Below are 20,711 nucleotides of genomic sequence, written 5' to 3'. Positions count from 1 at the left end.
GGTCATTAGCTTTTGCATATCCTTAAAATTCTGAGTTTCTATGGTGATATTTAGCTTTGGTGTTGCAAAACTGTTTGTGGGCAACACTGAGAATCCATTTTTGTTTATTATTAAATCATGCATGATCCTATCAAAGTAAGTGCAGATACACTTTATGTAAAGATAATTAACGAAACTTCTTTTGTTTGCCTTGTATTATGTTGATTTTACTTCCCTGAACTTCTGGAAGCTCAGTTTTTGGCTTATGCAGTTGGACCTCTGCACTAGAATTAAGAATTATACTGAGTTGAATTCACACTCTTACATACCTGATTATTGATTAGGCCAACAAATCTGTGCACAAAGCAGCCAACAAATCTGTGCACAACGCAGTGGATTAACCATGTGCTAAATTTCCACTTTCCTTCACGTCCAAGCAGGGACAAAGGTTAGACCTCAAACAAACCTGGAGCAGCACCCTGGACCTCGAAGAATCAGAAAGGAGTGTTGGCCATGTTGATAAGGTAAACTCTACATTCTTAGAACATTTTACAACATTTTTCGATCTCAAATTACTGAAGTTGTTTCATTTTCATAAGGTTTATTTGATAGTAATTTTCTTGCTTCTATGCTTTGCATGCAGTTTTTTGTTTCATGGACGTATTCATAATCTTTTGGAGTGATTTAGTGTTTTTGGTAGTTGAATTTTTTTTCCAATTCAAGTGTATTCTTCCTTTGAGGTTCTGAAGACTTTTGCGCCAACAAATTAATTTTGGGAGTCCAATTAAACGAATCGTTTTGTGTGTGTTGCTTTGTCAACATAATTTCTAAAAATAGAGTTAGATCAATGCCACTTTGTTACCAACAAAATTAATTATTATTTTTTCTCATCCAAATGCTAAACCACAATCCTTCTCTCTTTTCCCCACCAAAATAAACTGATTTTATGTCAAGAAAACGGAGTAAGTTGTGAAAAAGAAAATCCAAACGTTGCAAAACTTTCTACCAGAGATCCATTTTTTTCTTCAACCAAAAGATTCATTTGCTTACTCTGAATCTCCTCTCTACGTTTATCAATGTCAGAAAACCACTAAGCTTTCACTCTCATCCCCAATTTAGTGAAAATTCCACCCAACAAAGCTCTCTCACTCTGTAACTAATCCATATCCTTCGTCATATTGAAAGTCGATACAACTTTATGCTCTTGCAAGGTAGTAGGACTTCTTTTTGAGCGGTACTACTATACATGAAGGATATCTATTACTGTTTCTGTCATTTATTCTGCCTTTTGATCAGTTTTTTCTTGGAATTTTAAATTTTCATGCCGTATTGGATTGTTTATGGCTAGTAATACTTAGCAGCTATTCTTCATATGGGACCAGGAGACCAACGCTGTAGGTCAAAGAAGGAAGTCTTACAATACATTAATCAAATGAACAGAGCTGCCAAGGTAAGCAAAAGTTGAAGTTTCATGATAACTTATCATGCTCAGACAAATATAGAAGTAACATAGAACATAGAACTTCCATTAGTACATTAAATAGTTGAACGGATGATTACCAATGTTGTTCATGAATGCTTTGTCCAAAGCTGGTAAATGGGATTGTAATAAGTGCCAACAAATTAATTCTAGAAGTCCAATTAAACAAATTGTTCTGTGTGTGTTGCTTTGTCAACATAATTTTTGAAAATAGAGTTAGATCAATGTCACTTTGTTAAACAAAATTTAACCTAATTACCACTTGATCTATTTTGTAATATGTTGTTCTTGATGAGATAGAAAGATCTCCAATGTAGAAAAATTTAATGTATAAAGAGAAATAGAGAATTGTATAGATATTGATTGTATTATTGATTGTTGTATTTTGTGTTTACAATGAGTCCTATATATAGAAGATTTAAAGGAGGTAGGTATGTAGTAGGTGGAGAGGAGGTGGTAGTGGTGTAGTGGGTTAGGTTTAGTGGAGTAGGTGAGGTGGTAGTGGTGTAGTGAAATTTAATGTATAAAGAGAAATAGAGAATTGTATAGATATTGATTGTATTATTGATTGTTGTATTTTGTGTTTACAATGAGTCCTATATATAGAAGATTTAAAGGAGGTAGGTATGTAGTAGGTGGAGAGGAGGTGGTAGTGGTGTAGTGGGTTAGGTTTAGTGGAGTAGGTGAGGTGGTAGTGGTGTAGTGGGTTAGGTTTAGTGGAGTAGGTTTAAGTGGGTGTAGTGGGTTAGGTTTAGTGGAGTAGGTTCAAGTGGGTGAAGTAGGTGATAAATTTTAACAGCCCCCCGCAAACTCAAGGGGGATAGGAACTAGCCAACTTGAGTTTGGAGAGAGTTACAAAACAAGAAAATACATAAAAATAAAAGAGGATAGGTGACACTGTATGGTCGTGTCAGACCATTGGTGAAGACACTGGATGGTGGTGTCATAACGTTGTAGAGGACACTGTATGGTGGTGTCATAATGGTGTAGAGGACACTGGATGGCGGTGTCAGACCGCTGTAGAAGACAGTTTATGGGGTCATGTCGGACCGTTGTAGAAGACAGTTTATGGGGTCATGTCGGACCGTTGTAGCAGACAATGTGGTGACAGTTGTTGTGACAGTTTACGGAGTCTTGCTGGACCCTTGTAGAAACTAACCGGAATCAATGTCGGGACAGTTTACAGAGTCTTGTCGGACCCTTGTAGAAACTAACCGGAATCAATGTCGGGACAGTTTACAGAGTCTTGTCGGACCCTTGTAGAAACTAACCGGAATCTATGTCGGGACAGTTTACAGAGTCTTGTCAGACCCTTGTAGAAACTAACCGGAATCTATGTCGGGACAGTTTACAGAGTCTTGTCGGACCCATAAAGGAGCTAACCGGAATTAATGTCGGGACAGTTTATAGGGTCATGTCGGACCGATGTAGAAGACACTGTATGAGTGTGTATATAGGCTGCCCAAAAGATATACATGTAGATATATATATCGAGCCCGCAAAAGTCGCGCCCTCAAAAGGCGCGCCCACTTTATCAAAAGATGTGCCCGACAGAAATCATCGAGCGGCGAGCCATCAAAAGGCGCGCCAGACACGCGGCGATGCACGTGACCGACAGAACGCGTGTCGGCCTCTTCGTCAGGGTCTTTATAAACCGAAGCGGAGGCTGAGGCTTGGAAGCATAACAAACCAGTTGAAACCTCTGCATTCTCAGAGAGCTTGTCTCGAAGAGCTGCAAATCTTGAAACACTCTGTAACCAACCTTGTCTGACAGTACCAATCGGTAATCGCTGCTTCTCTGAAACACTTAGCAACCCAAAAACATGGCCTCTTCTTCCCGTCCAGCTACCCAGAACATGGCCTCTTCTTCCCGTGGTCTGCTTACTCTCTTTCCCGACCTCAACGAGTCCACAAGAGAGATAACCGGTGCGGTTGCCCTTGAACCTCAACCAAACGCCCCTGAGTTTGCTCCGTTGACCTTTCCTATGCGGTCTGTGGAGCAAAGAATGGCAGCGCAATCAGATATTGAGGCGAATCAGTATACTTTGAAGTCATGTGTGGAAACCATGACTGCGGTCACAAACTTGTCGCACCGGCTGCAGAGTCGGACAAATGAGGTGCAGCAGTTAAACGCCCAACTGGCTCTGCTCCAACGCATGTATAAGGATGCGCGAGCAGAGATAAGTGTGCTAAAGGCGGAAAATAAGGAACTGAAGTGGAAGGCCACCGTTATGTTCTGATTTGGAGGTCCGCCATATGCTGCAGTGGAGGAGCAGGGAGTAGTGATCGTGCCCAGTGGAGTGGGTGCGGGAAACACAGAGGCAGCACCGGCAAGGGCCGCCCAGGACGGAGGCAAGAAAAAGCGACCCGCAGCAGAGTAGAGAAGCAAAATCCCGCCTGTGGATGTGGTTGTTTTGTGTGTGTGTGTGTTTTTTTTTTTTTTTTTTTTTTTTTTTTTTTTTTTTTTTTTTTTGGTTTTGTTTTGTTTTTTTTTTTTGGTGTAAAATGCTGATCGGGGTTGATCCCCGGCATGAAGAAATGACAAGTTTGTAAAATGTTTTTTTTTTTTTTTTTTTTTTTTTTTTGTGTTGTGTTGAAAAAATAAAAATAAAATGAAAGAAAACAAGGGAGAAAGAAAATAGATAAAAAAAAAATATGTATAGATGGATTATATGAAAAATATCAGGGTGATTGTTTCAAAAATAAAGTGGGGGTATGTAAAAAGGAGGAAAAGTGATTTGGAAAAAATAAATAAAAAATAAGTGATTTTAAAATCAAATGGAGGAGAGTTTGAGTAATAGAATATAATAAAAAGAGATATATATATATATATATATAAAGTAAAGAAGGTGGGGAACAACATGATAAGGGTGTATTTTAAAATGATAAATAAAAGAAAGTTGAAGACAACATGATACCGGTGTGTATGGATGTGATAATGAGAGTGAAACAAACTTGGTGAGTGTGATTAAATAAATAAAAGAAGAATGGGTGTGCTTTCCTTAGTGCTCCTCTCTCTGCCTTCAAAGTCGAGATTGGTCTCTGTAGTCCTCTGAAAAGGTTCTAACCATGTGCCACAAAATTGGCCCCACCATTATTTGCCTGATAGATAGATGGCTGGAAGCCCTTGACAACACCAGCACCACATATGGACAAATGCATACACACACAATCACAGCGCTGGCACCACCGATGAGTATGGTGGATAGCCTCCTGTGGGCCATCTCTAACACCTCATCATCTCTATAACCAGATACTGATATTAAACAGAATGTTAATATAAATATCAGCAGCCCATAATCGTATCTTGCTTTCATTCTTGGAAAAAATCTTATGAATGTCACTACTGCAGCTAGTATGAAGACGAAAAAGCCCAAGTAGTATGGGCTCACATATTTCTCCAGAAAAACTAGCAATTCGATGAGCTCCAACGCCAAGAGTACTAGCAAGCAGTGTTGCAAAACCCCTATTTACACCCCTTCCAAGTGTTGCACCCACAGAGAAGTCAAAGACGACAACAATAGTAAGAGCAGCCCACATTGCAGAGACACCAAAACCATCATAGAGAGGGTCACAGTAGTAGAACTAAAAGGTTGAGAAGGTGGTTGATCTTTGTATGTAGAGAAGTCGCCTCTGGTGGCGACGAACTGGAAGCTATATGTATTGATAGAGATGACAGCGGAATAGGTTGAGGTCCGGCGGGCGGCTAAGGTGAGGTTGCCGCCCGCCGGGGAAGCGAAAATACTAGGTTCTAAACCTGCTCTGATACCATGTAGAAAAATTTAATGTATAAAGAGAAATAGAGAATTGTATAGATATTGATTGTATTATTGATTGTTGTATTTTGTGTTTACAATGAGTCCTATATATAGAAGATTTAAAGGAGGTAGGTATGTAGTAGGTGGAGAGGAGGTGGTAGTGGTGTAGTGGGTTAGGTTTAGTGGAGTAGGTTTAAGTGGGTGTAGTGGGTTAGGTTTAGTGGAGTAGGTTCAAGTGGGTGAAGTAGGTGATAAATTTTAACATCCAATATAAAATTCAATTTTCTGTTTGCATAACCAGAGAGAAAGCAGAACAAGAAAAAAAATTCACTGGAAAAAAGAAAAAAGAAAAAGCAGATAGGAAAGATAAGCTTATTTGCGTGGAGGAGATAGGTTAAACTCATTCAGACAATAATAGGATTAAAATGACACCACAAATGTCAAGACGAATCTGCAAAGACAACGAAGTTTGAGAAGTTACTTTTGCGAGTACAAGAAAAAACTCCTTCAACATGTTGAAATGGACGTATATATAGCCAAATAGTGGCTTTCCAAGATTAATTCTTGATCCTTCACTGGTAGATCTCCCCCCTACTCAAGGAATGGTTTGTCCTTAATATCACGAAACACAAGTCCTTGCAGACCAGGTGGAGTTCTTGTTGCTCGTTTTTATTTTTATAAACATCAAAATAGGTTTTTTTTTTTTTTTTTTTTTTTGGGGGGGGGGTGTCTAGTAGCGAATAAGAAAAGTCTATACAAAGTGTTTGAGCAAAGTAGGTTAAAGTCCAGTGTCAAACTAAAAAGGCAAAAGTGTCTCAGTAGAGTGAGTTAATCATCCTCGACGGACTGATCAACAAGTTTCCAGACATGGAAGTCAATCTTACTATTTTAACTATTTTTACTTCTACACGCAAAGGATGTCTATTACTATTTGTTAGTCATTTTTAATTTTAATTTGGTGTGCAGTTTGGATTTGGTAAAAACCAGGTTTGAGCAGCTTACGATAATAGATGATGGCAGGCCATGTTGTTATGCCTTGATTCATAACTCGATATCTAAGAGGCTTGTCAAGTTGGTGAAAACCTGGTTTGGGCTGCTTAGGATGGTAGTGGTGGTTTGCCACGTTACTATGCCTTGATTCATAGTGTGGTATCCTAGAGACCTTTCAAGTTGGTGAAAACCAGGTTTGGGCTGCTTATGATGATGATGATGGCTTGCGATGTTACTTATGCCTTAATCCATAGTGTGATATCCAAGGGGCCTTTCAAGTTGGTGAAAACCAGGTTTGGGCTGCTTATGATGATATTGGCTTGCCACGTTACCATGCCTTGATATCCAAGAGGCCTTTCAAGTTGGTGAAAATTGGGTTTGGGCTGCTTATGATGATGATGATGGCATGCCACTTTACTCTGCTTTGATTCATAGTGCAATATCTAAGAGGCCTTTCAAGTTACGGAGGAATGCACAAGTTGAAGTTCCATGACAACTTATCCCTCAGACGTCCATAGGTACTGCAAAGTTGGTTATATGTATATGGGCAGTCAGATACTGATTTCTCAACTAATTTTTTGTTAATAATTTGAGTGAACTATTGTATTATTCATATCCTTAATATCTACTTCCTTCGTGCCCGTGTAGGCACAAGCTTGACTGAAGAGGATCGACCAGTGCTTCTACTATACTGAGGAGCCATTCGCAGCAAGAAGGGATAATGAACAGTGATGGCAACATGAAATTGAATCGTTCATTAGGAAACATTTGTTTTCATTTATTTGGATTTTTTTTTTCCTTTTCAGAATGCATGTATAAAGCACAAATGTATATGAGCTCTTTTTGCACATTGTACAAACTCTCAGTTTGTGTAATATACATATTTCATCTTTTTGCCTGATCTTGGTTACCCTGATTGTGGATGAATTTGACCTCTGTGTACAATCTATTTCCAAATGTTATAGATTGCCTAATTTTCAGATTGTAGTTACCAGTGGACTGAAAACACAGCTTTCCAATATAACAGAGAACCTTTTAGTGCTTTACCCTATTCAAACAAAATACCTATCAACTTTTTTTCCTCTGTAATTTCCATCTACATTTTCATGTTTACTTTGAGCATACCTGAGCACAAATGTACATAGGTGAATAATCTTCCTAGTTTTTTGAATTAAGTGTATAAAGAAGCATTGAACTTTTAAAGTTTGATGAAGAATTTGGTTGATTCTTAATTTATTGAAAAGATTATTCTTCATTGATTTAAGATTAATGCTAACCGAACGTAGAGCATCTCCAACGGTTCAATATTTTTTTCATCAAATCTGAGTAAAATAATGACAATTTTCTCAATCTGATATGAGTTGTTCCAACGGGTACACTGTAGCTTGCATCAGAAGGCAAAGATGTCTAGTAGGACAACCGGCCAATCGACTGGACAAAGTTTTTTTCTCCATGAGAAAACTCTCATCACGACTGGCAGATCGACCGGACAAGGTTTTTTTCTCCATGAGTAAACTCTCATCATTGCTTCATATGTTACTCTTGGTGGTCAACCGGGGGGTCAACCCCAGTGTAAAATTCTCACAAAAATTTGCTTTAAATCGGTCATCCAGCGGGACATCTAGCTGGACGTCCAGCCAGTCATCCGGTAGGACCAACTCAACGGCTATGCACAATGAATTGCCAAAAGAGGCAAGCCATCCTCAGTTTGGTGAAAAGTTTGATGTTTTCTCAATTTGATATTATTTTGGTGCAACTGTTGAAGCACGAAAAACATATCTTTTTTATCAAATGTGAATTTGATGTTGGATTTGGTGAACGGTTGGAGATGGTCTTACAATAGTATTTATCTTCCACATATTACTTGGGATTTTGCCACTAAACAAGCCACATCACTCAGGTTTGCTAAATCAATCTATTTAGTCAGTTTGGGCATCATTTTTCTTTATTTAAATTTGATGAAAAGGTTAGAGTTTAATTTTTGGAAAATTTAGCCAAAACCATTCCATTGGACCCTTGTTTAATGAAAATGATAGCTTAATTTATTTTGCTTCATAAACTCCTTACGGAGGAGGCTCATAATTGAGTAAGGATAAAGTAAAATATCTTTTCTTTTTTTTTTCATAGACAATATTGCTAGAATAACATATTATTGTGAACTAGAATAACATGTTCCTGTGAGATAGAGTAACATTTTATTATCAAATAGAGTAACATGTTACTATTTACATCAATTTCAATGGTAATATTTTTTTAAAATTTTTCTTTAAAGAATTTCATGGTCAATATGGATTTTATTTGATAAATCTTAATGAGAGGATTTTAAAAATACTAATTTTATTAAAAATCGATATTTTTATATTATTTTAAAATTTTATATTTTGGTAATAGTGGTATGTGTTGAATTTTTTGAGAAAATCATTTTATACTTATCTTAACATTAAAGTTTTATTATGAGAGAGTTTTGACCAAATTTCCCTTTATTTTTGGAGATGGAAGTCATATTTTATATATATATATATATCAAATTTGTTGTATTAATGATAATAAGAATAATTGGGTGAAACGCGTTTGAAATTGAAATTGACCAACGTTTGAGATGCTCATCTATTTGGTTAAGCAATTTGGTAAGAAATTATAATTTTTTTGAATTATTTATTAAGAATTAATGAGAAAAAAAACTCTATAATTTACAAATTTAGTGAAAAATTATAAAACATGATGAAAACTGAAGAGAAATAGAACTTTTTTACTATGATAGTTTTGTTTTTCACAAGATAAGGTGAAATTTGGTAAGGAACACAAATAATTAATTATGCATTTTTGTAATACTGTACATCAAAATACAAAGGACTAATTTTTTTATTTTTTTTTTGGTACATTGGAAAATAAAATCAAACAAGGACTACGTCCTATCACTCTCCTCAGAGAGATGCACAATGTCCGCTACAAGTAAGGTGTAGAGTTCTTTAGGTGGTTCATTTACAATAAGAAGATTTCCAGATTGATATTCACCTAATTTGGCCGTTGCATCAGCACAGATGTTAGCTTCTCTTCGAATGTGTTGGATGGAGCAATCACATCCTCTCATGATAATACGTGCATCTTCCACAATGCCCCGAAAAGGACATCTTTCTCCCAGATCATCACTTAACAGTTTCACCACTTGCTCCACATCCGTTTCTATTATCACTTGATTGAAACCTCATTGGAGTATGATGGTCAGCCCCTTGTAGACTGCCCAAAGTTCTGCTTCAAGACAGGTGCATATTTTAAGCCTTCCATTGTATCCACTAATCCATGCTCCTGTTTCATCCTGGAATAATCTACCAAAACCTCCATCTCCTCCATGTCTGCGAGTGCTTCCATCCGTGTTAAGTTTGATTTTTCCTGCATTTGGACAAGACCACACAGTAATACTTTTAGTTTGAAGTGGTTTAGTGACATCAAAACTAAAAGCTTGAAAGATGTCTTTGGCATAATCTGATATAAGTTTAACACTCTCATGAATATTTGTAGTTTTATGTTCAAAAACCATTTTATTTCGATTTTTCCAAATAGTCCAAAGTGAGATGAGGAACAAGTGTGGGGTTTTGTTCTTCCCTTTCATATTTTGGGTGATCCAATCTTTCCAAGGTAAAAAGAGCCTACTGCAGTACCATTCCTTACTATAAACATGGCACCATATCTGGATAGCTTAAGGACAGAACCAAAGCAAATGTTCAATATCCTCCAAGTTTGCACAATAAGGGCAGTTGGGGTTAGAAGTAAGACCCCTCAGGTTTCTCATTTTGTTAGTGAGAATTTTTTCATGAAGAACAAGCCACAAGAAGCTCTTAAGTTTCTGAGGAAACTTAAGCTTCCAGATCCATCCCCAATCTCCTTCCTGGTTATGATGATCAACAATTAAATCATATGCACTGGATGTGGAGAACTCTCCATCAGAGGATTTAATCTATCTGGGAGTGTCTTCTCTAACATTAAATCTGGGTGGTTGTAGCTTTAAAATAGCTGTAACCATAGGTAATGGAAGAGAGTTGTGCAAATGATTTAAGTCCCAATCACCATGTGCATCAAGAAGAGACTCCATAATAATATGCTCAGAATTTGGAATTTGATTGGTAGGTGTGTTCAAATCCATTTCAAAAACCCCATCACCACACCACCAATCTTTCCAAACTCTCATTTTGTTACCTTTTCCAAGCATCCATCGAACTCCCTGGTATTTAGGATGCCTTTCCAGATGTGAGATAGACTCTTGTCTTTCTTCTTAATTAAGAAAGGCTGCTGACCCAAGTATTTATTTTTGAGCACATCAACCCAGAGTGTATTCTCCCCAATTAACATTTTCCACCCAATTTGGATAGAAGAGCTAGATTTTGATCTCTAGCCTTGTGAATCCCAAGACCCCTATCTTTTTTCAGCTTACAGACTTGATCCCAATTAATAAGATGCACTTTCTTTTTCTCAAGGCTATCATCTCAAAGAAAGTTTCTATTAATCTTATCAATCTCATCACAAACTTTTCTCGGGAGCTCCATAGTTTGCATGATATAGGCTGGTATAGCACTAGTGACAGATTGTATCAGGGTTGTTCTCCCTGTCAAGGACAACATCCCAGATTTCCACCCAGTAAGTTTGTTCTTCAGTTTTTCCAAAATAAACAAAAAATGAGTTTTGGACACTCTATCATGAAGCAATGGGGTCCCAAGGTATTTCCCCAAATTACAAGTTAGAGGAATACCACACATATTACTAAGCTGAGATGCTTTTCTTCTGACAATATTAGGAGACATAAACATATGGGATTTATGAAGGTTAACCTTCAATCCAGAGATTTCACTAAACTCATTCAAGACTTGCAAAACAGTGTTACAGTTATGCTTGTTTGCTTTAGCAAACAAAATCAAATCATCCGCAAAAAACAAGTGTGATATGTTAGGACCATTCTTAGCCAAGCTAAGCCCAATCCATTGTTTACCTTGCACTTGCTGGCTAATCATGGCTGAGAGTCGTTCCATGCATAACACAAAAAGATAAGGGGATAGGAGATCCCCTTGTCTTAAACCCTTAGCTGGTTTGAACTCTTCGAGGGGTTCACCATTCCACAAAATAACTGTGTTCACACTAGTGACACAACTCATGATCAACTTCACCAATTTCTCATCAAAGTGGAATTCTTTCAGAGTTTGGTAAAGGAAATTCCAAGAAATGTTATCGTAAGTCTTTTCAAGATCAATTTTAAAAACCATGAATCCCACCTTCCCTTTTTTCTTTCTCAAAGTATGAATAGCTTCCTGAGTGATTATGATATTATCATGAGTGAAGCGACCCGGAATGAAGCTACTGTGATTAGGGTTAATTAAATCATTCAAGATAGGCTTAATTCTATTGACAAGAATTTTAGAAATGATTTTGTAGGTAGCATTACGCAAGCTGATAGGCCGGAATTGTTTCACACTCTCAAGGTTAGAAACTTTAGGGATAAGGGCTACAAGAGTTCTATTAATCTCAGGGGGAATGCTACAAGAAGAAAAACATTTTTGGACAAATTCGATCACAGATTGGCCCACAGTCTTCCAAAAGGTGTGGTAAAAAATTGCTTGGAACCCATCCCTACAATAATAGCTTTAATATTATTGGCAGCCCTCCAAATGTCAGCAGCAGAAACATTCCTACTCATTTCAATTTGATCATCAGGGCTGATGTGCTTGATCAGATTACTCTAATGATCAAGGCTAATAATTTGAGTATATGCAAAGAGGTTTTGAAAGTAATCATTTACTAAGATTTTTAACTGAGTGGGGTTATCCACCCAAACCCCTTCCTCATTTTTCAAAACTTCAATTTTTGTTTCCCTTCTCTTGATAATGGTAGACATGTGAAATTTTTTTGTATTTTGCTCACCCTGAGTGATCCAGTTTACACGAGATTTTTGAAACCAAAATAACTCTTCTTGATATAAAACTCTATTATAATCAATAGTAAAATCATTTTCAAGTTGATGTAAGTTGTGGGAATAGTTCTTGGCTTGGGAAATTTGGATCCCATTAATTCTGCCAAGCAACCAGCGATTACGACGAAAAATGTTACCGAAAATATTTTTGTTCCAATCCTGCAAAGCAGATGTCATGTAATCCAAATTTCCCAATAGATTATTATTTTGCCTGGGCCAATTATTATCAACAATTGCACTGAAATCCTCATGTGATAACCAAACAGCTTGAAATTTAAATAAATTATTGGGAGGAATAGAAGGATTTGTACCTTGAGTGTGAAAAAGAAGAGGAGAATGATTTGAATAGGTCCGAGGCAAGTTGCGAACATAGCCCTCAGGAAATAAAGTTTGCCATTCTGTGTTACAGAGTGCACGGTTCAATCTCACCATTGTATTGGCCCACCCTTTCCTATTATTAGTCCAAGTGAGTTTAGGGCCAACACAACCTAAATCCATGAGGTTGCAACTACTAATTCTATCAGAGAATTTTTGGCTCCTTCTTTGACTCTGGCTTAAGCTTTGAGATTGAGAAGTTGAGAAGCTCCTTTTATCCTCAGAGCTTGAGTAGTCATTAAAGTCCCGGCTACCAGCCATGGTTCTTGGGTGTGTTGAGCCAATGTTGTCAAATCATTCCAGAGTTCATCTCTCATTCAAATATTTGGGTTAGCATAAACTGCAAATAATACCCAATTAGGATAATCTTGTCTTGAAATAGTAGATGTGATCATCTGAGAAGAAGCATCATGAACTCCCACATTAGCTTGACTAGGATTCCAAAGTAGCCAAATGTCTCCACTTCTGCCAATTGGATCTACATGGGTTGAGGTCATAAACCCCAGATTGTTGAAAAACATACCCATCGTGTTTAGCTCCACTTTTGTCTCCATGAGTATGATCATGTCCAGTTTATGTAGCCTTACTAATTCACACAGATTTCTCCGGAATCGAGCATTACCAGCACCCCTACAGTTCCATATTAGCATATCCATAGACGACAGTTTGTGGGTTGGCCAATCCTCTGTCTCAGACAGTCCCAATATATTTCGCACATTCTTCTGGTCTTCCTCCAGTGGCTTCGCTAGTTTCATAAGCACCATGTGTCTTACGTTGTGCGAATCTATCTCCACCATGGTTGAATCAGAAGCTTCACATCTTCTAGCCACCAATCGATTCCGACGTAGTGATACACTTCTTTCCCTAGTTCTAAGAACATCAGAGTTCTGAATTGGTCCACTCGGTGTTCTGACATTAGGATGTTCTCTAACGTTTCTTTCACTAGAACGTCCCTCCTTTCTGACCGGTGAGTCTGGTGGTTTGCCTTTTCTGGTTTGCACTCGGATATCAGGGGCGGTGGCCGTAATCAATGCATTGGTATTATTGTCAAAGGTGAGTACTGTAGTAACGAGAAGAGAGTTAGGGCTTCATTGAGCATTTAGCTCATTTGAGCTAGGTTGTGAGCCTTTTTGCTTGGAATAGTGTGGGTTATCACAGCAGATCACCTCTTTTTCTTTGGGCCCAGATGCAACATCAAACCCTAGGTCTGGCCCTCTATTTTTTCATGAGCTTAGTTGGGCCTATTGGGCTTTGTTTTTGTACATAAGAAATTTCTCCTTGAAAGGACTGAGGGCCCATGTCAAGGTCAACATATTTTCTTTGAGCTTCTTTAATTTCCTGGGCGGCACTAGGTTCTCTATGGTCTTGGTCCACTTGTAAACTTTCAAATCGATTGCTCTTATGGACATGGGCCTTCTGTTTTTGCTTTCCATGATAGTATTTTCTTTTAGTGGTTGCTACAGTCCACGGCCCATAACCATGGGTTTTTGTTTCATTCGAGAACTCTTTATTCTTTTTCCCATTGGGCTGTGTTTCTCTCGGCCCAGTCGCTGTGTCAGTTTGGTTAACGGTCATATTTTGCATCGCCTTCTCCGGTTGTATCACTGAAAATTCTGGGCACGTCTCCTTCCGATGACTAACACGGCCGCAAGAAAAACATAGAAGGTATAAGTGTTCATACTCCACAACGTAATGGTAACGTCCAATGGTAATATGGGATATGAGTGGTTTACGTAGGTCCATCTCAACACATACCCTTGCATACTTTTCACGTGCTGCCATGGCGGTATTAATGTCTACCTTTAAGGGCTTGCCAAGCAATGTGATAGAGGACTTTTTCATCATAGTATTCAATATGAAGATTAGGGAACCTCACCCAGATGGCGGTTGTATCCTCTTCCGCCTCATCTGATTTAAAATCATGTTGCCATTTTCGAACTGTCACATACCGATCCATCACTACCCATAGGCCCCCAATGAAGGCCTTAGAGTAATCTTCCATCACTTCAAATTTCACAATGAAGAAACCATTTCCAATAGCTAGAGTTTCAAAACCTGCTTAAAGATTCCACGGCTTGCGCATCCGATTTACAAACAAGTTATATCCAATATTCTTCCCCAAGAGTCTTACAATGAGGCATTTCTTTCATGGTTCTTTGACCTTTTTAAGGAGACCAGCAGGTAGCTTAATGATCAGAGTTAAGGCGTTTCCTTGATTCTCCGAAGCATCCCATGTTTCGTCTTCATTGTCCATCTCTTCATCAGAGGAAAAGTAAGCCGCCTCATAGGCAAAGTTGCGTTCTCTCTCAGTCTCATTGAATCGAGATCGTAAGAGGGCTTGCTTGAAGGATCTATGGGATCCCAAATTATCTTCCTGTATCTTCTCGATGTTGTCGTTGCAGACATCAGCTTCCTTCATAATCTGCTCATCTGGCTTTTCCAAAGTATTAGCTTGAATCTCCAGTAATTCCACACAATTTGCGTCAATAGATTTCACTTTTTTCCTCCTCCGATCAAGGTGGTCTTGCTCTTTCGATGAAGTTGCATGGTTACTAGTTTCAGTTTCAACGGTCATTTTTTTCTCTCTCTCTTATTACAAAGGACTAGTAAATAAATAAGTCTCACACCCATATTTAAAATAAATAAATAAAAATCAAAATACAATTTTGATCCAAATGAATTATTAAACATTTGATCAAATATTGATATTGTGTGAAATCCAAACCACTGCATTTTAGTATTTGAAAAAATATTTGGTAGTTCATTTGGGTCTTTAACATTTTTTTATAAAGAAGCAAAAAACGTGATTTTTTTTCGTTGTTTAGTTTTAAAAAAAATGAATTTCTTCTTAAATATTTTATTTCTTAAGACTGTGTTTGGTTCATAGATTTGGGAAAGAATTTGGAAAGGAAAAGGGGAAAAGATGTGTAAAACTATGTGAAATATAGGCATATTTTATTCATTTTTTATTTATCTTTTTTCTTTTTTCTTTCCAAATCTATGAACCAAATACAATCTCAGTATATCAAAATTTAAGTGCATTTACAAAGAAAGAAGAAAAAAGCTAAAATATGAAAAAGTTCAAGGGAAAATATTAATTCAATTCAATTTTTAAAAAATAATTACATATTAATGATAAATTTTATAAACATTAAAATATTAAATTATATATTTAGAGGTTGTATGAAATGATCTAAATAAGTGTACTTTTGACATTTTACGAAAGATATACAGAAAAGTAAAGAGTTAATGTGACCAAAATAAGTAAACTTCTCCAAATAAGTGCACTTATTTAAGGGAGGGTAAATTATACTTTGCACCCATGCACTTTGCATAAAATCTCACTTTGGCCTTTATATATAAAATTATAATAGTTAATCTCCTGCACTTTTGGTCAAATCTCACGTTGATCCTTACATATGAAATCATGACAGCCAACCCCTGCACTTTTGCTTAAATTCCATTTTGGTTCCTATACAAGTGTCAATAATGTCTCTCTTCTGTTACTTTATTTTTAAATCTTTAACAAAATTTAATTATATGACAAAAATGTGACTACGAAATGAGGGTAAGAGGAAAATCATCAATGTTTCCCATCAATACACTTTGTCTTACGTGATAAGCACGTGAGAGTTATATGATACAATACGTATATATATGTTCATATGCTAAAAATTACGACAAAGATACAAGAAAATAGAGCTTTTGAAATAAAAAAAAAAATGCGACAAAGAAATTAAAGAGAAATGAAGATGAATAGACAGAAGATTGTGTTATCATGAAAAATTGAGTTTCGTGATTCCAATTTGTGCAAAACCCTAATTCATCATTTTAATTGTTCATCATCTGCGTTTTGTTTTAACCTACTATAATCATAATTTGATGTAAATTTTAGGATAAAGTGTGTATTGGTGAAAAATATAGATGATTTTCCTCTTTTGCCCTTATATCATAGTCACATTATTGTCACATGATTAGATTTTATTAAAGATTTAAATAATTGAGTAACAGAAAGATGACATTAACACTTGCGTAGAAACTAAAATGAGATTTGACCAAAAATATAAGGGGCTGACTGTCATAATTTCATGTATAGGAATCAAAGTAAGATTTAACTAGAAATACAGAGATTGACTATCATGATTTTATATGTAAAGATTAAAATAAAATATGGTACAAAATGAGAAGGCTACGAACCATAATTTACCCTTTAAGGATGTCAAACAAGATCTTATTCATGAATACGTCAATATTTTTAAGAAGACTATGGTATTTCTCCCCCAAAGACTATTGACATGTAAATATTTTTAAGAAGACTATATAAATCACAATCCTTCTTTCTCTTATTCCCACCAAAATAAACTGATTTCATGTTGAAGGAAAACAGAGCGAGCTCCCAAAAACAAAATCCAAAGGTTGCGAAACTTTCTACCAAAGATCCATTTCTTCGACCAATAGACTCATTTGCTTGCTCTCAATCTCCTCTCTGCGTATATCAATGTCGCAAAACCACCAAGCTTTCACTCTCATCCCCAATTTGGTGAAAATTCCACCCATCAAAGCTCTCTCACTCTTCAACTCCTCAACACTCCATGGCTTTGATCACACTCACCAATCCATATCCTTCGTTCTCCACCTCTTCCTCTCCTCCGAAATGCTCTCACATGCCCAATCTCTACTCCTCCGTCTTCTCTCCGGTCGAATCTCCTCCTCATTCTTCACTATCTCATCTCTTCTCAACCATTTAACACAAACCCATTTGAATTTCAAGCCCCACCACGCTCTTCTCTACGAATCCATTGTCAATACCCATGTTCAGCTTCAGTTACCAGAACAATCCCTCTTTTATTTCATTGAAATGATCGAAAAAGGCCTCGTGCCCTCGTCAAATTCTTTCAATGGTTTTTTAGCTTGCCTTCTTAGGTCCAACAACTTTGAAAAAGCTTGGTGGGTTTTTAAGGATATGAGGGGTTGGGTCGTAATGGATGTGTATAGTTTTGGAATAATGATAAAGGGTTGTTGCGAGAATGGTGATCTAAATCGAGCTTTTGAGGTTCTAGCTCAATTGGAGGATCTGGGTTTGTGTCCAAACGTTGTAATCTACACTACTTTGATTGATGGGTGTTGTAAGAGTGGTGACATTAATAGAGCAAACAAGTTGTTCAATGAAATGGGGGAGTTGGGTTTGGTTGCTAATCAATTTACTTATACAGTTTTGATCAATGGATTTTTCAAGAAAGGGTTTAAAAAAGATGGGTTTGACCTGTGGGAGAAGATGAAGCTCGGTGGCGTTTCTCCTAACATTTATACTTACAATTCTATAATGAATGAGTATTGTAACGATGGCAAAGTGAGTGATGCATTTCAACTGTTTGATGAAATGCTTGAAAGAGGGATTGTGTGTAATGTTGTGACATATAACACTTTAGTTGGTGGGTTGTGTCGAGAGATGAAGGTGTTGGAGGCTGAGAAGTTGGTGGGTCAGATGGAGAGGGCTGGTTTGAGTCCAAATATAATCACTTACAACACTCTAATAGACGGGTTTTGTAGTGTTGGGAAGCTAGATAAGGCTGCAAATTTGTTCAATGAAATGAAGTCCAATGGTTTGTCACCATCTCTGATTACCTATAATGTTCTAATTGAAGGTTTCTCTAGAGCGGGAAATCTAGCACGAGCTTCAAGCTTTATTTTGGAGATGGAGGAGAGAGGCATTTCTCCAACAAAGACAACATACACAATTCTAATTGATGCTTTTATTCGATGGGATGACATGGAAAAGGCGTTTGAATTATATCACTCCATGCAGAAGGCTGGTTTGGAGGCAGATGTTTGCACCTATGGTGTCTTGATAAGTGGGTGGTGTAGAAAAGGTAATATGAAAGAAGCATCAAGACTCTTTAGATCAATGAGTGAGATGCGTTTGGAGCCAAACCATGTAATATACAACATGATGATTTATGGCTACTGCAAAGAGGGTAACTCCTATAGGGCCCTAAGACTGCTCAAAGAAATGGGTGAGAATGGAATGGTTCCAAATGTGGCAAGCTACAGTTTGACTACAGAAGTTCTTTGCAAGGATGCGAAGTGGAAAGAGGCTGAAATTCTTGTAAATGATATGATAGAGTCGGGTTTAAAACCGTCGGTGTCTATCTATAATCTGATTTCTAAAACTAAATTTATTGATAAGTAGATGTTTTGGAAACACTTTTAAGAAGAAATGTATATATAAGAAACACAGAAGAAAGTAAGAGACAAAGATGATATTTTTTTTGATCAGCGAGACACGGATGATATTAGTGGCTGTCTTAGCAGGGATACTCTTGAAAGTGGTGAGAACTGCTCCATTTCTCGGTAAGCTTTATGTTCCCCTCATGCACTACTTTGTTAGCCTCAATCATTATTTTTAGTTTGCTACTTTGCTATACAATATAAACAAAGTATCTACAGCATGGTTACTAGAGATGTATCTACTTGAAGATAAATTATGTTAATACTGCTATCTTGAATTTGGCTAATATGATTCTTTTATTTTTTGGAAGAGGTGAATATATATATACATTGTGTTTAAATTTAATGTATAAAGAGAATTGTATTATTGATTGATATATGTTGTTGTGTGTATTACAAATGGTGAGTGGCTCATTATATAGGAGAGGGTGAGTGTAGTAGGTGAGGAGTAGGTGGTGGTAGGTGATGGTAAATTGGTGGTAGGTGATGGTAAATTTTAACAGCCCCCCGCAAACTCAAGGGGGATAGGAACTAACCAACTTGAGTTTGGAGAGAGTAACAAAACAAGAAAATACATAAAAATAAAAAAGGATAAGAGACACTGTATGGTCGTGTCAGACCATTGGTGAAGACACTGGATGGTGGTGTCATAACGTTGTAGAGGACACTGTATGGGGGTGTCATAACTATGTAGAGGACACTCTATGGTGGTGTCATAACGGTGTAGAGGACAGTTTATGGGGTCATGTCGGACCGTTGTAGCAGACACTATTGTGACAGTTTACGGAGTCTTGCTGGACCCTTGTAGAAACTAACCGGAATCAATGTCGGGACAGTTTACAGAGTCTTGTCGGACCCTTGAAGGAGCTAACCGGAATCAATGTCGGGACAGTTTACAGAGTCTTGTCGGACCCATAAAGGAGCTAACCGGAATCAATGTCGGGACAGTTTACAGAGTCTTGTCGGACCCATAAAGGAGCTAACCGGAATCAATGTCGGGACAGTTTACAGAGTTTTGTCGGACCCTAAAAAAGTCGTACCCTCAAAAGGTGTGCCCAATCTCTCAAAAAAGGCGTGCCATCAAAAGGCGTGCCCAATCCATAAAAAGGTGTGCCAGATATGATGGCGAGGCACGTGAGTGCCTTGGCTGGCGCGCCCGTTTGTCGTCTGGCGTCAAGTGGCGCGCGATACGCGTGGCTGCCTCGGCTATTTAACCAAGACGGAGGCTGAGGCTGAGGCTGAGGCTGAGGCTGAGGCTGAGGCAGAAGCTGAGACAGAAAAAACTGAGAGAAACCTCTGAAAAATTCTTCCTCTGCTGAGAGAGAAACTCTGTAATACGCTGTAACATTCTGTTGCCCAGAAAATGGCTTCGTCTTCCCGTGGGCTGCTCACTCTCTTTCCCGACCTCAATGAGTCAACAAGAGAGAGAACTGGGGCGGTGGCCAGTGAACCTCAACCAAACACCTCTGTGTTTGCTCCGTTGAACTTTCCGATGCGGTCGGTGGAGCAAAAAATGGCGGTCCAAACTGATATTGAGGCCAATCAGTATACTCTGAAGTCATGTGTGGAAACCATGACTGCGGTCACAAACTTGTCGCACCGGCTGCAGAGCAGGACAAATGAGGTGCAACAGTTAAACTCCCAGCTGGCTCTGCTCCAACGCATGTATAAGGATGCGCGAGCAGAGATAAGTGTGCTAAAGACAGAAAACAAGGAGCTGAAGCGGAAGGCCACCGTGATGTTCCGATTTGGAGGTCCACCATATGCTGTAGTGGAGGAGCAGGGAGGAGTGATCATGCCCAGTGGAGTGGGAAACACGGAGGCAACACCGTCAAGGGCCGTCCAAGACGGAGGCAAGAAGAAGAGACCGGCGGCAGAGTAGGTCGGTGGGTGGCCGTCTGCAGAAAAGAAAACAAATCTTTTGGTGTTGGGTTTTGGTTTGTTG

At 37.9% G+C, this 20,711-nt stretch overlaps 2 protein-coding genes across 18 annotated transcripts in view; both read left to right on the top strand.

The window, feature by feature from the left end:
* Positions 1-7,108, top strand: part of LOC114290832 (retrovirus-related Pol polyprotein from transposon TNT 1-94) — a 32,671-nt gene extending 25,563 nt beyond the window's left edge. For 5 of the 7 annotated variants that reach the window (XR_014350050.1, XR_014350052.1, XR_014350051.1 and 2 more), the window contains 4 exons: positions 324-503; positions 1,362-1,429; positions 6,184-6,725; positions 6,856-7,108. Coding sequence is in view for 1 of the 7 variants with exons in the window: in XM_082904188.1 (XP_082760314.1) it covers positions 420-503; positions 1,362-1,415 (138 nt within the window). In the remaining 6 variants the exon portion in view is untranslated. The remainder of the gene's footprint in view (positions 1-323; positions 504-1,361; positions 1,430-6,183; positions 6,726-6,855) is intronic. The other 2 variants (XM_082904186.1, XM_082904188.1) reach the window with 1 other exon arrangement.
* Positions 7,109-16,804: 9,696 nt separating this feature from the next.
* Positions 16,805-20,711, top strand: part of LOC114290834 (uncharacterized) — a 98,554-nt gene continuing 94,647 nt past the window's right edge. For 10 of the 11 annotated variants that reach the window (XM_082904185.1, XM_082904183.1, XM_082904178.1 and 7 more), the window contains exon 1: positions 16,837-18,889. In XM_082904185.1, coding sequence (XP_082760311.1) covers positions 17,037-18,728 — 1,692 coding nt within the window. In that variant the 5' untranslated portion in view covers positions 16,837-17,036 and the 3' untranslated portion in view covers positions 18,729-18,889. Of the gene's footprint in view, positions 18,890-20,711 lie in introns of all 11 variants that reach the window. The other variant, XM_082904175.1, reaches the window with a different exon arrangement.

Source organism: Camellia sinensis, chromosome 14 (genome assembly GCF_055761805.1).
Source record: "Camellia sinensis isolate YWXY chromosome 14, ASM5576180v1, whole genome shotgun sequence".
Lineage (NCBI taxonomy): Eukaryota > Viridiplantae > Streptophyta > Magnoliopsida > Ericales > Theaceae > Camellia > Camellia sinensis.
Note: the sequence above shows the minus strand (reverse complement) of the source record. Positions and strands in the feature narration are given on the sequence as shown.